The sequence below is a fragment of the Dama dama genome, chromosome 33 (assembly GCF_033118175.1).
Source record: "Dama dama isolate Ldn47 chromosome 33, ASM3311817v1, whole genome shotgun sequence".
Lineage (NCBI taxonomy): Eukaryota > Metazoa > Chordata > Mammalia > Artiodactyla > Cervidae > Dama > Dama dama.
The window spans coordinates 63,199,018-63,215,059 of NC_083713.1; the positions used below are offsets into that span (position 1 = coordinate 63,199,018).

Consider the following 16,042-nt stretch of genomic DNA (forward strand, 5'->3'; position numbering starts at 1 on the left):
TTGATGGACATGGGTTTGAGTAAACTCCGGGAGTTGGTGATAGACAGGGAGGCTTGGCGTGCTGTGATTCATGGGGTCACAAAGAGTCGGACATGACTGAGCGACTGAACTGAACTGAATAATTGGTAAGGCAGCATGACAGAGTGGTTAAGAGCTCGGGCTCTAGAAGCATCATGCCTGTATTTGAATCCCAGCTCTGTTACCTTGAGCAATTACCCCAGTTTTATGTGATCCACTGTTGTAAAGAACAGACTCGAGCACAAACTCAATAAACGTTTGCAATTACAGACAAAATACTTAGGTTGTATCATAAGCTTTTTACTCTACTTTCCCTATGATATAAAAATTCCTCAGTCAAATTCAAAAGTTACAAGAATCTCCAATGAAGCAATATACTCAAGAGCAGACTCCCTCATTATTTCCATGAAAAGAAACTACTTTTCACTGTCCTTTCGCCTCCTCCCGAAGGAAAGGAAGAGACTGAAAGAGGCACCGACTACCCCTCCCACCTGGGAACTCAGACGAAATGTAAGTGAAAAACATGATCAAGAGGAATACAAGTGGCAAGTAGCACAAAGATTATACTTCATCCTTTTTTTTTTTTAAGACTTATTTTTTTCTGGATGTGCTGGGTCTTCGATGCTGCGCGTGGGCTTTCTCCAGTTACAGTGAGCGGTAGTTACTCTTAGTTGTGGTGCCCTGGCTTCTCATTGCAGGGGCCTCTCTTGTTGCACAGCATAGGCCCTAGGCACATGGGTTTCAGTAGCTGCAGCTTGCAGCTCTAGAACCAGGGCTCAATACTTGTGGCCACATGGGCTTTGTTGCCACATGGCATGTGGGATCCTAACCAGACCAGGCACCAATCTGGTGTCCCTTGCATTGCAAGGTGGATTCTTAACCACCAGGGAAGCCCAGGACTATAATTCTTACATGTACCACATCTGGATGTACCCAAAGCTTTCTCATGTACATGATCTCATCACTGAGAAGTGAACTGGGCATTTAACATGTAGTGAAACAGAGTGGAGACAGTGTCTTGCCCAATGTCATCAAAGTGGCAAACTAAAGAGAATCTAAGATATCTATCTGATGCTGACTTTGAGAGCTATTAGTTTGGTTCTAATCTACTGCCTAAGAACTCCTGCTTCAAAAGATTCTCCACAACATAAATGAATCTCAAAATAATTATGCTCAAAGACTTCCCCCACACAAAAAAGTTACTGCAATTATATAAAATTTATATAAAATGCTAGAAAATGAAAACTAATGTATTTTTTAAGAGATAAACAAGGCTCAGAAAAGAATATAGCTTGTACTAGCAATTCTAGTAATAATAATTGGTGGTGCCAGGCTATAAATCTAGTTCTGCTAGACTCCAAAACCTCAGTCTCTGCCATAAGACCTCAATGCCAAATGCATGCACCCTAACAAAATTAAAAAAGTTAAGTACTTGGTTTACAGTATTAGAATATTTCTGTCCTAATACTAAATGTTTTTTTTTAGTTTTTTTTCCATTTATTAATACTAAATATTAGTGATGAAATATCTAAAACATAATTTACTTTTAAAACATATAAAGAAGCAAAAAGATTAGGCCTGTCAAACAAACAAAATTAATGTAACTAACAGCCAGCTCACAAGGAAACAATATGAGCAAGGAAATAAAGTTAACAGAATCCATGTTCCAAATTATCAAACAAACATCCCAATATCCCACTGCACAATTACTACAAGTGATCAACCCATTTCAGAATACGAAAACTAGTCACAAAAACTTTTAAGTAAACCCTTGCATCCTGGGAAGCAATACTAGTCTCTTATGTCTTATAGAAGAAAAAGTTCTCAGAAAATAATAGCTAAAAATTGAGTGGTTATTTTGAATTAAACATGGTATCATTCACTTATCATATACTATTTCATTTAAAACTCAATGATTTTATGATTATTTCAATATCATATAACATTTGATAAAATACAACACCTGTTTATGATATAAACTCTCAGAAACTAGGAATAGAAATCTCCTTCATAAAATAAATGATACATATATCACATACACTCAAAGATTATCACATGATTTCATTCTGAAATTAAGAGGAGGATCTCCATTATTCAACACTGTACCTGAGGTCCTAGCCAGTGCAATACGACATGAAAGAGAATCAAAAAGTGTACAGGTCAGAAAACCATAATTCACATTGTCTGTATTAACAGACAACATGACTGTATATAGAAAACTCTAAATAATCTACAAACTACTAGAAATAAGTGAATGTAATAAGATTGCTAGATTCAAAGGCAATATACAGCAATCAACTATTGCTATATATCAGGGAAAAATTTTTAAATTAAATTTAAAAACATCATTTACATTATTTGAGAAATCACAAACACTGTGACATAAATCTAATAAAAGATATACAAAAGCCTCAATATTAAAAACTAAAAAGCAGGGACTTCCCTAGTGTCTTCAGTGGTTAAGAATCTGCCTGGCAACACAGGGGACACAGGTTTGATCCCTGGTCAGGGAACTAAGATCCCACATGCTGCGGAGCAACTCAGTCTGTCAGACAACTATTGAGCCCATACACTGGAGTCTGCATGCTACTACCAAAGAGCCCACAGGCTGCAACTAGAGAGCCCATGTGACACAATGAAAGATCCTGCATGAAGCCATGAAGATCTGCGTACTACAACAAAGACCTGACACAGTCAAATAAATCTTTTTTAAATAAAAACTAAAAAACACTGATGAGGGAAAAAGAAACAATAAATAAAATGAAAGACATTTCATGGTTATGAGACTCAATATTGTTAAGATGTCAATTCTCTCCAATTCAATGCAATGCTAAATCTAATTTGATAAATAAATTAAAATCTCAGCAGGATAATTTTGTATGTGGAAACTGACAGTTCCCCAAATTTACATAAAAATGAAAACAATAGCCAAGATAATCTTGAAGAACAAAGTCAGAAAAATCATACTACAAGACAGATTTTTTAAAGCTATAGTAATAAGAACAGTACATTACTGACACAAGGATAAACAAAGGGACTAACGGAACATTCCAGAAATAAACCAACACACATACAGTCACATGATTTACAACAAAAACATCACTGCCACTCCATGGAAAAAGGTAGGTCTTTTTTGAATAATGGTGATGGAAAACAACTGTATATCCTTACAAAAAAAGACAATCTTAACCTCTTCCTCACACCAAGCACAGTCAATCTAAGATGGATCACAAACATAAATACGTAGGGCAAAACCATAAACCTTCCAGAAGAAAACACAAGAGAATATCTCCAGGACCTCAGGGTAGTTAATTTCTTCAGTTCAGTTGCTCAGTCATGTCCGACTCTTTGTGACCCCATGAACTGCAGCACGCCAGGCCTCCCTGTCCATCACCAACTCCCAGAGTCCACCCAGACCTATGTCCATTGAGTTGGTGATGCCATCCAACCATCTTATCCTCTATTGTCCCCTTGTCCTCCTGCCCTCAATCTTTCCCAGCATCAGGGTCTTTTCAAATGAGTCAGCTCTTTGCATCAGGTGGCCAAAGTATTGGGAGTTTCAGCTTCAACATCAGTCCTTCCAATGAACACCCAGGACTGATCTCCTTTAGGATGGACTGGTTGGATCTCCTCACAGTCCAAGGGACTCTCAAGAGTCTTCTCCAACACCATAGTTCAAAAGCATCAATTCTTCTGTGCTCAGCTTTCTTTACTGTCCAACTCTCACATCCATACATGACCACTGGAAAAACAATAGCCTTGACTAGATGGACCTTTGTTAGCAAAGTAATGTCTCTGCTTTTTAATATGCTGTCTAGGTTGGTCTTAATGGGACACAAAAGCAGTATCTACATTAGAAAAATATTGGTAGATCAGACTTTATTAAAATTAAGAATGTCTGTTCAACAAAAAGCATCATTAAGAAAGTGAATAAGCAATGCACAGACTAGGAGAAATTGTTACATACACACACACACACACATATATACACATATAACTAAGGACTCATACTGAAAATATGTGAGGAATTCCTATAAATCAATGAGAAAAAAGACAACTAACTTTTGAAAAGTAGGTAAAGGTCTTGAACAGGCACTTCACCAGGAAAATATCCAAGTGGGCAATAAATATATGAAAATATATTCAGTATTATTATTCATCAGAGAAATGAAAACATGAGATAGTACCAAACCACCACCAGAAAGGCAAAAATTAAAATGACTGAAATTATGAAGAGTACAGAGAAGGAGTAGAACTATGTATACCTATGGCTGATTCATGCTGATATATGGCAGAAACTAACACAATATTGTGAAGCAATTATCCTCCAATTAGTGAGCCACCTGGGATTGGTGAAGGTTCTTAAGATGGCTGGATGGAAACTTGCTCTAAAAGCCACTGACTATATAGCTTTCGGGGAGATCATCCCCCAAAACCAGAAGGCCGTGGCTAACTCCTTGAAGTCCTGGAATAAGACCCTCACTTCCAGGCTGGCTACTCTGCCTGAGAAGTCACCTGCCATTGACTGGGCTTACTACAAGGCAAACGTGGCCAAAGCCAGCTTGGTGATGACTTTGAGAAGTTTAATGCCCTAAAGCTTCCTCCACTGTGCTTAGTTGCTCAGTCCAGCTCTTTGCAACCCCATGGATTGTAGCCTGCCAAACTCCTCTGTCCATGGGGATTCTCCAGGCAAGAATACTGGAGACGCCATGCCCTCCTCCAGGGGAGCGTCCCAACCCAGGGATCGAACTCAGGTCTCCAGAATTGCAGGTGGACTCTTTACCCACTGAGCCACAAGGGAAGCCCAAGAATACTGGAGTGGGTAGCTGATCCCTTCTCCAGGGGATCTTCCTGACCCAGGAATTGAACCAGGGTCTCTTGCATTGCAGGCAGATTCTTTACCAGCTGAGAAACCAAGGAAACCCAAAGGTTCCTATACCAGAGGATAAATATACTGCCCAGGTGGAGGCTGAAGAAAAGATGTGAAATGCTGTGCTGAGTTTTTGTCTCTCCCAAAGACCAGGATTCAGGAATACGAGAAAGAGTTGAAAAAGATGAGGAACATAATTCCATTTGATCAGATGACCACTGAGGACTTGAATGAAGTTTCTCCAGAAACGAAATTAGACAAGAAGAAGTACTCCTACTGGCCTCACAAGTCAATTGAGAATTTATAAACTTGAGTCTGGGAGAAAGCTCTGGCCCTTGAATTATAAACTGTGTACATTAAAAATAATAACATAGGGAAGGCGTAGAAGAAGTCCCTCCAGCCGTAGTGTTGTGCTGTCGGGTACAGAGATGGATTTGTAAACCCCGGAGCGAGGTTCTACCTACCCAAGGCTACTGGTGTGCGGAGACCCCGGGGGAAGCCACCGTCACCATGTCTGACTAGAAAGCAAAACCTTCAAGGACTTGTGGGATAAGAAGAAAGGAGAATATATTAAACCCAGAGTCATTGGACAGGATAGCAGTGAGATTCACTTCAAAGTGAAAATGACAACACATCTCAAGAAACTCAAAGAATCATACTGTCAAAGACAGGGAGTTCCATGAATTCACTCAGGTTTCTCTTTGAAGGTCAGAGAATTGCTGATAATCACACTCCAAAAGAACTGGGAATGGAGGAAGATGATGTAATTGAAGTTTATCAGGAACAAACAGGGGGTCATTCAACGGTTTAGATATTCTTCTTTTTTTCTTTCCCCTTAATCCTTTTTTTAAAAATAGTTCTTTTGTAATGTGGTGTTCAAAACAGAATTGAAAACTGGCACCCTATCTCTTTAAAACATCTGGTAATTTGAATTTTAGTGTCTATTATTCATTATTGTTTCTTTTCATTGTGCTGATTTTTGGTGATCAAACCTTGGCCCCCTTCATATCACTCTCTCCTTTTTAAAAATTACAGGTGTGCATAGAGATCCCGCCTTTTCCAGGACTGTGCATTTGCAGGCTTGTGATAAATAAGATTGACTAACGCAAGTGTTCCTAATGAATTCCCAATCGGCCCTGAAGTTCTAACTTGTGATTGCTTCACTCCTGACTATGAATTTCAGTGGGAGATGGAAGTTTTTCGGAAAATAGAACTTTGGAAAATGACCTTTCCTTAACTTGAAGCTACTTTTAAAATCTGAGGGTCTGGGCCAAAAGAAGAGGAATATCCAGTTGGAGTCAAAATGACAAAGAATAATGACTAACTCCAAAGATGGCTTCACTGAAGAGAAAGCATTTTAGGATGAAAGAAAAATCTTGTCAGAAGATCCCAGAAAAGATCTAGTTTTCATCAGCAGTTAAAGTTATTCAAGCAGAACTGTATACAACAGAACACTGCTCTTTTTGACTTTATTTGTACTTTTTGGCCTGGGATATGGGTTTTAAATGGACAGTGTCTGTACCAGTTTCATTTAAACAAACAAAATATTTGTAAAAACCATAAAAAAATAAAAACAACAACATAGTAAAAAAATTACCCTTCAATTAAAAGTTTAAAAAAATAAAAATAAGAAGGGGATATTATAATCACATGCTATGATTTTGGTTTTATTATTTCTTCTTGCATATCTATTAAACTGTGATTTGTGTATTATTCTGTTTATATGTAGTAAACAATCTAAAATATTGCTTTGTGTTAAAATACTATGTCTAATATTAATAATAGATCTTCTTTTGTTTATTAATTATGTGCCATAACTTATTTCCTTTTATTTTATCCTTGCTATATGTTTGTGGTTGAGGTATTTCTTTAGTGAATTCCATACAGTTGTTTAATAATGAAAAAATGTATTGCATATATCTCCTTTCATTAAAGCATCACAAAACACCTTAAAAAAAAAAATGTGTGCAGAGAAGAGTTAACATAGCAGGCCTTAGATTACTCTCCTCAGAAAGGCCTGTTTGCAAAGTTGGCTGGCTTGGTTGGATTCTGGGAACACGGATTTTGGCAGAGTCCCACCATATTCAGAACTGATAAAAACAGTTCATTATGCCTGGTGGCTCCATGGTAAAGAATCCTCCTGCAATGCAGAAGACACAGGAGACCTCAGTTTGATCCCTGGGTTGGGAAGATCCCCTGGAGAAAGAAATGGCAACTCATTCCAGTATTCTTGTCTGAGATATCACATGGAGAGAGGAGTCTGGTGGGCCACAATCCATGGGGTCACTAAACAGTCAGACATGATTTAGAGACTAAACAACAACAACATGCCTAAATTTTGTGCACACAATATAGTTTATGCTAAACATCTACTTTTCCTTTTGGGAATCTGGAATTTTGGCACATGCTAGAGAAGGTGCCATTGTTACCAGCCCCAATAAAAACCCTGGCCACTGAGCCCCTGACAAGTTTCCCTAGTAGACATCATTTACATGTGGTCACAACCAATTGCTGGAGTTAAGTGCATCTTGTTTGACTATACTGCAAGGAGACTCTTGGAAGCTTGTGCTTGATACCCTCTGAAATTTGTCCCATGTGCCATTTCCTTTTCCTGATTTTTTTTGGCCTCCCTTTGCTGTATTAAGTTACAGCTGTGAGCATGATTATAAGCTGAGTCCTATAAGTCCTCCCAGCAAATCATCAAATCTGGGAGTGGTGCTGGGACCCCTGACAAACCAATTATAAGTGATTATGTGGCATAAGCCACAGTTATTTTTGTATTGTTGGAGGGAATATAAATTAATTCAACCACTCTGGGAGACTGTTTATCCGTATCTACTAAAGTTCAAACATATTACTACCACATGACCCAACAATTCTACTCTTAAGAATATAGCCAAAAGAAATATTCAACTTATAAGAGTGTTCATTTATTTAGAATGACTCTAGCTATAAACAACTCAAATTCCATCAACAGGTGAATGAAAATAGTGAAAGCTAGTCACTGAGTCGTGTCCGACTCTTTGTGACCCCATGGACTCCTCTGTCCATGGAATTCTCCAAGCAAGAATTCTGGAGTGGGTTGTCATTTCCTTCTCCAGGGGTTCTTCCCAACCCAGGAATCAAACCCAGGTAACCCCCATTGCAGGCAGACTCTTTTATCGACTAAACCACCAGGGAAGCCAACAGGTGAATGTAATATACTCTAAGAATTGAGTGGCATGTTCATAGAATACTATAAAAGTAATAAAATATGCACAAATATTGATTCATGTAATGATGTAGATGAATCGCATAGACGGTAGTTAAAAATGCACAACACAAGTGTACACAATTCCATTTATACACAAAGAGCAAGCAAAGTATGATTTCATTGATGATATTCAAAAACTGATAAAACTAACCTATGCTGATAAAAGTTAGAAAAACAGTTAACCTGGAGGGCAATACTAGGCTATGGCATTCAGTACATCTGGCTATTAAAATTTTAGGAAATTAAATTAAATAAAAAATTCAGTTTCTCAGTTGCACTAGCCACATTTCAAGTATTCAATAGCTACATATAGATAATGGCTATAGTACTGGAGAGCACAAAATACTCATGTTCATCTTCAAAGAAAGTTCTATTGATCATTGCTATTCTAGGGTGATGAGAATTTTCTGTATCTTGATATGAGTGGTAGTTTAATGGGTCTCCAAATATGAAAAAATTCAAACTATGCACTTGAATTTTGTGCACTTTAGTTATAATTTATAACTCAATAGGTAAGTAAATAGACAAGTTTTTAAAATAACTAGGAGAAAACATATACAATGTATATAATAGATGATTTATATTTAAAATACAAAGGACTCATATAAATCAATAAGAATAGAACATCAACCTAAAAGAAAAATGGAATGCAACTTATAGGAAAGGATAGCTGTAAACATATTAAAAAGACACTAAGGTTCACCAAAAATCAGGGAAATACAATCTAGGACATTGAGATACCACTTCTGCCCATCATATTGGCAAAATCTTTTATGACTCATAATGTCAGATTTTTATTAAAAATTAAATAAAATATGAATACAAGTAACACAAGCTCAAGAAATGTACTATATAATTTTGCTACTAAAATCCTATAGTCCCAAGACAGTGGCTGGCATATACTAGGTACTCAACACATATTTATGGAAGGAAGGAAGGAAGTGTGAAAAGAAAGTTGGGGAGATAGCAGTATTCCCTTATTCCTATACTCATCAATGATGGGGTATAAAATAGGTACAGCCCTTTTGAAGAGGAATTTTATATCTTATATATTTATCTAGAAATTCCATTTCTCCCTTGGAGAAACATTCATATGTGAAACAGATAATATTGAAAAACAAGAATTTATACTGCAGCAGGATAATAGCAATAAGCTTCAAATAACATATTATGCATTAAGATAGGAAGAGTTAAAATAAACTATGGCTCTTCCATGTACAGCAATTAAAGAGATGAAGTAGATCTATATGTAATGACACGAAGAGCTCTTCAAGCTTTTAGGTTAAAAAGCTACATATCAATACACAGATTTTTAAAAATCCACAAAACTATGTACCATATGCATACATGTATATACATCAATCCATAGAAATAGGTATAAAAAACTATAACCCAAACCAATAATAACGGTTATTTCTACAGATAAGAACTGGAATTAATGGGTGGTAACTTTCACTTTTTCTAGACTGAGATTTTCACAATAAAATATATTCACTTATTACCTATGCAAAAAAAACCCCAAAAAACCCAAAAACCATTGCTCTTCCTTAGGTCTTGAGCTGCTGCTATTCCACTTCCTAATGGTATAAAATGTGTTCAAACTACATATTGAACAGATAAGAACTAATTACATAAATCAAGCATTTTTACTTTTGTTCTTCCCACCAATATTTTTGGATTTTGTTTTTTTAAACACCTGAAGAAATAACAGGTCACCATATACATGATGAAGTACTATCTACTGAAACTTCAAAACATTTCTCAGTAGCACAAATAATAGACCTAAAAATCCCAATAGTTTATTTAGATTTCAAATCTATAGATCTTTAGACACAGACTGTTTAAAAAAGTGCCTTTATCCAAAGCAATCATCTCCTACTAAGATAAAGTTATATAAACAACAATAACAACAACAAAAATACAAGTTAAAGAACCAGTCCCTGTCCCACCTGGGTCACTGGAATGTAGAGAGGTTCTCCATTATGTAGCAGTGTGAGTTTCCCATGCTGATGGAGTCGTCCTTCTGGCTTTAAACTTGCCATCTCCTTAGGTCCTCCTTTTTTGCCACTCTCTTGTCCATTTCCCTTAAGTTCTTCAGTATCACTTAGGCATTCAAAAAACTCTTCCTCGCTGTCACTCCAAGAATCCCATGATTTTCCCACCTCTCCTTTGTCCTTATCTGTCTCTCTCAGATTATCTGGCCCCAGCTGATCTCCAGATTTTCCAGCATCCCCTGAATATGTACTAGTCACATTATCTGAAGGACTTGTCTTTCTCCCCTCATCACGTGCCTTCTTTCTTTCAATACAACAATTTAACATCTTAAGAAAAGAGAAACAAAATTATTATTATTATAGTTATTATTATATGTGAATTGTTAGTCAGACATGCATGGGTCCCAGCCATATCCTGGACAGAGTTATCCTTCCTTCCCCTCCCTGGACACTGGTGATCAGAATATACCCAGAGATCCTTGCTTTTGTGGTTCCAGGATCCCTAAGTTTCCAGCCTTATTAGGAGCAAGCTAGACAAAAACTGCCAGCACAGGTTGGCACAGGTGCACCAAGACCTGAAAGGTGACTCAAAGTAACCCAGGGCTCATTACACTGTGTTTGTAACAAAGCAGCATTGCAGTTTTTGCCCTCCAGACTCTGTGGGCTTTGCGTGGGTGCTCATGGGTAAGCACCTGTGCACAAGGATACAGGTTATATAAGCTAAAGCGTCAATCAACTTGTCAAACAACACAAGACACAGGAAGAGAATTTCCACCACTCTGAAAAACCAACCCGACCCCCACTTGAGGGCAGTTTCTGGTTTCTAGACAGCCCATTCTCATCCTTTCATGGGAGCTTATTTTCTCTTTGCTTAATAAAACTCCTGCTGCTTAAAACTGCTTTATATCTCTCGAATGAATTTTTTCCTTTCCAAGGACAAGGACTGAGGAAATTGCTGTTCCGCCAGTGACAGTTACAGTAAAAATATACCCACTGCCTGAATATTTTATTTTCAGTCTCCACCCTTTCCCTGGACCTTGGTGTGAAAGACAGTGACTTACGTAACCTACAGCAGCACAATGAAAACAGCCTATAATCTATTATTACATTTAATGTCAGAATAACTTGACCTAACCACTGTCACAAATTATATACTGCCACTGGGAAATTTTTACCTGTAGCTTCTGATGCAGTAAACAGCATCTTAGATCTGGGGGTCCACTTGCTAATCTATCAAATAAAGTATTAGAAAAAAGCTTATCAGTAGAATTGCTTCAGATATGCATATTTTTATACCACCATATATTTAAGCCACATAGATAAGAAAGCAAAACTAGACTTCTACAGATTAGGCAACTTAGATGGAGCAAATAAAAAGATCAAAATGTGTTTTATTCTCCTAGTCCATAATTTACCAATAGCAAGTACAACAGACAAAACACAACAGACAAAAGTAGTGATAGCTCTCAAGCTAACAGAAACTAAAAATTTAAAGCCTTGAAATCCACCCTAGGAAGTAGCTAGCATGCAGTCTTTCAAACACTACAAAAGAACTTAGACTATTTATTCAGTTCTCAATCATTACGGTAGATTCTCAATATAAAAACCACTGATCTCCACCTCTCTTTTGCTGAAGGGAGCCTGGATTTCCTCTAATCTAAATGAGGTAGTTCCCAGTAATTAGCCAAGAGAGAATCCAGCTAAGTAGAGGCTGGCAAATGACTTAGGAGTAAACATTTTTGGATCAGTTACCATTTTGTATTACCAATATCATGATTTTCCTCCCTTAGTTTGAGTAGGATGGGCAAATGAACAGTAACCTACACAGTTTCAACATATATGCTAAACTCTTTAAGTGAAATGTCAACATGAGCTATATAAAAAAAATTATAGGTAACATTTAATACCCAAACTTCTGAACTCTAAAGATGTTTTCCCTCCAACTAAACCACTGTTAACATTTGGTTATATTTCTTTCCAATTATTTTTCTATACATATTTCTATATATATTCTATTTTCTAATATTCTCTATCAGCATAGTTGAAAGCACTGTATACATAACACTACAGTCTACTTTACTACAAATATTATGATCATCTTCTATGTTAAGAGGGATTCTTGGAAAAAAACTTTCCAGTATAGAAATACATGATTTATTTAAACACTCTTTATTGGAAAAGACCCTGATGCTGGGAAAGATCTAAGGCGGGAGGAGAAGAGGACGACAGAGGATGAGACAGTCAGATGGCATCACTGACCCGATGGACATGAGTTTGAGTAGGCTCCGGGAGTTGGTGATGGACAGGGAAGTCTGGCATGCTGCAGTTCATGGGGGTCACTAAGAGTCAGAGACAACTGAGCGACTGAACTAACTTAATGTCTGATACTTAGAGTAACTTTTTCTTCCTATTATAAATTTGCTGCAGTGAATACCAATGAACAGAAATCATATCCTAAGATTCTTAGCATTTTCTTGGGGCAGATTTCCTACAAGAGGAGAATTAATGAGTCAGAAGTCAAATTTTGTGAACAAATAAAAATCCTATCTCTACAATCAGGAATTGAAATTATTACCCTGGAATCAGAAAGTTGTTTTCCCATCTGAAACGCATTTCAAGAACAAATTCCTGCCAGAGATGTGCCACTCCTTTCAGTCCTCCATGGTAGAAATTGATCATACAAAGACACAAAGCCAACTTGTATGTTAAACTATCAGACGGTGCAGATTTGAACTGATTGTAGAGATTCTAAATTTAACAAAATAGAAACAAAAAAAACTTGTTAACAATACATTTACATGTATAATCAGAAACTGTGTAGGCAGAGATTTTAATACCTGAAATTAATCTATCCTAACAGCCAGGCTTTTATCAAATGTCTAAAACATTATTGCCTATATTGTTCTTAGGCAGCTCCATGTTTTCAAGATCTCTACAAGGATCAAAAAATGACACTATATTTTAGTGAGGCTAAAGGTACAGCTTTCAGTTTCTTTTGTGAAATCTTTAAGATATACTCTAAATTTCATGTGTTATAAAGATCTTATAATTACAAATGAATACACATCTGCCAAAATCAAAAACATAAAATCAGAGGTGTATAAATGAAAAATGTAAAGCCCTGCTTTTCCTTCTCACTTCATGAAATCACTTCCTAACAGTATTGTTAACAATTTGATATATCTCTACATCAGTCATTTAAACTTATTTCTCAATTTATCAAAGACTTCAAAAAGGAAAACATAAACATTTTACTTCATTTTACACATTACTTCATTAAAGAATTTTCTACTCTCTGTCTAGTTTTGAAATACAAAGAAGAATCCATTGCAAAACATAAATTTGATGACTTATGAAAAGTTTAAATTGAAGGATACCCTATTAACCATACACAGTATATTTTTTCATTATTTCCAGAAAACTTCTTTTACCCAAAATATGTATCTATGTTAATGTTTTATAGTAGGTCACTGAATGGAGGCCATGATCTTCACTCAAGTTTTCCTAAGGTGATTTTTACAATAAAAAGATCCTTATTTCACAACAGAGAAAGTTTTATAGTGAATGCTAGAAAATTATCATGTTTTCCTCATCCAAGTCTTTATTAAACTGAGGAAGAGCTTAAATGACAGGTATAGACATATAAAACTGTTTTCAGTAGTCACTGTTGTGAAGTAAATTTCATGACTGTTGCTAGAAATATAGCAAAATCCCTAGAAACTCAATGCATTTTAAATATTTAACATTAATTAACTTACATATTCTTCACTCTCTAGTGGAGGATTACTGTTGTCTGTTGAAGAAGTCCCATCTAATGGTTTCTCAGAAGCAGCATCAGGGAATAAGAACTTATGGGAAAGAAAGAAAATAATCACATTTTCAATGAAATTTCTTACTTTGCAGACTCTTGTAACTCTTATAAACACCATTTGACATCTTAACAGTTGTGTTTTTAAAACAATGAGAATGCTCTTACTGTACTGGCCAGTTGGTTCTACACTATCTCAAATATTTTCTATTTTTCTCCAAAAAACAGAGTCGCTAGTCAATTTTAAAATCAGATTTTTCTTAAATGTAACCACCAGGTTCTGCGAATTGTTTAATTCACAGAATGCAAAACCAGAATCTGTGCAGAGTGCACAGAATCTGTGCACTATGATTTCAGGCTCATCCAAGGTCATTAAATTTTTTTTAAAGTGCTATTATTAAATAGATAAAATTATAAAAGAAAAAATTTAAACACCCAAACACTTGTGAGGCTCCATAGAGAAATACAACCCACAGGTTTTCATATATGAAATGCTACAAGTATGACATTAAAGACCCATAATTTTATCTCACGAGATACTTATAGAAAGTGGGAAGCAGACTAAGCCTGTAATGACTGATAAATCTTCCCTACATGATTTTTGTTAACACATGTGAGGATTTATGTGAGGGTGAGGGTGCATATGTGAGGGTGTGCAAAGTAGTTAAAAAAAAAATTGCAGTGCATACAACTGAGCTACATAATTGGAATAAAATCTCTTAAGGATCTATCCTTAAGAAGGGGCCTTCTCTACAGAAATTTATTTTCAATCCTTTAATCACTAATCTCCCCAAGTGTTCTGTGGTACCGCTGACTTGTAATTCCTTTGCATACTTTGCCATGTACTACAGAACATGTTGAAGAGATTTTTCTTCTTAAGGAGAGGAACAACCAAGTGTCAACCTCCACTACTAAGCACATTTATACACCATATCCTATTTTCATACCACTACATGAGCTATGTATCAGTGCTCACATCTCTTACAAATAAACAAACTAAAAATCTGGCTAAAAGTCTTTCTCAGATAAACAGCAGGGCTAAAATTAACTTCAAGTTTTCAAGTTCTATATTCTTATCATTGTACTATTCTTACAGGTTTTTTCCCAAGAATGTCTTAATGCACAGGTTGTCAGAAGTAAGACTGTAACTACAATTATAGTAAGAATAGCTACCATTTAGCAAAGGTCTATTAAACACCAGTGTAACAGAAGGTTCTTTAATCCATCCAACAACCTCACAGGCTTTTAATAGATTCACTTCCGAGGAAGAAACTGAAATTAAACGGCTTCTTCAAAGTCAAACAATAAACCAGGATTAACCCTGGTGTATATGGTTCCTGGGCTGGACCTGTTCCACCAGCCTATGCCTAGGAGACATAGGAGGCATCCCCCTCTAGTACTTCCTATCAAGTTTTCGAGAGTACCGTTTTGATCACATCAACCTTCTGCTTTAAATGGCATTAAACTGTAAGATGAAGTCCCATGCTCAGCAAGCACTTCACCACCTACTCTCCAGTCTCAACCCTGACCCCTCTGGGAAGTACCCTGCCATCTACCAGATTGTCCGACATGCTCTCTCAGGCCTCTGCAATTCGTCCACTTCTAAACCTTAATCCAATTATGACTAGCTCAATTGTCCCCTCTTTATGAAGCTTTCCCTGATTCCCACTGCTCAGACAGACAGATGTGCCCTCTGCTGTGTTCTCACAGGCCCTTTGCCAGAATTCTTACATGTAACATGGTATTGTAATTACTGTTCATTTTTCTTATTCCCACTACACCAGTGGCAACTCTGAATGTGGAGACTGTGTTTTACTCATTTTATATCCCCATTGAGTACCTGCCACACAGAGGGAACTGTATAGATAATAAATGAGTGCGCATACAGACACATAAAAACATTACATTTAGTTACCAAGAGAATAGTATTGAGGACATCATTATTCAGTGGTGATTCTTCTACACCTCTGTGCTTCCGTATTTTCTTCTTTGCGGTGTGCACCATGTTAGAGACTGATAATTTATGAATTGGAACCGGTGCAGGCTCTGTCAACTTTGACAAAGCATGAGTTATATCAGCAATTTCTATAAAAAGAATA

At 36.6% G+C, this 16,042-nt stretch overlaps 1 protein-coding gene and 2 pseudogenes across 4 annotated transcripts in view; 2 read left to right on the top strand and 1 right to left on the bottom strand.

The window, feature by feature from the left end:
• Nucleotides 1–16,042, bottom strand: part of RAB3GAP1 (RAB3 GTPase activating protein catalytic subunit 1) — a 96,149-nt gene that overhangs the window by 17,985 nt on the left and 62,122 nt on the right. For all 4 annotated transcript variants that reach the window (XM_061135408.1, XM_061135409.1, XM_061135410.1 and 1 more), the window contains 5 exons: nt 15,859–16,028; nt 13,894–13,983; nt 12,711–12,883; nt 11,311–11,365; nt 10,091–10,462 (listed from right to left, as the gene is read on the bottom strand). In XM_061135408.1, the coding sequence (XP_060991391.1) occupies nt 10,091–10,462; nt 11,311–11,365; nt 12,711–12,883; nt 13,894–13,983; nt 15,859–16,028 (860 nt within the window). The remainder of the gene's footprint in view (nt 1–10,090; nt 10,463–11,310; nt 11,366–12,710; nt 12,884–13,893; nt 13,984–15,858; nt 16,029–16,042) is intronic.
• On the top strand, nt 4,224–5,434 carry LOC133050881 (ATP synthase subunit d, mitochondrial-like; annotated as a pseudogene).
• On the top strand, nt 5,399–5,845 carry LOC133050882 (small ubiquitin-related modifier 1-like; annotated as a pseudogene).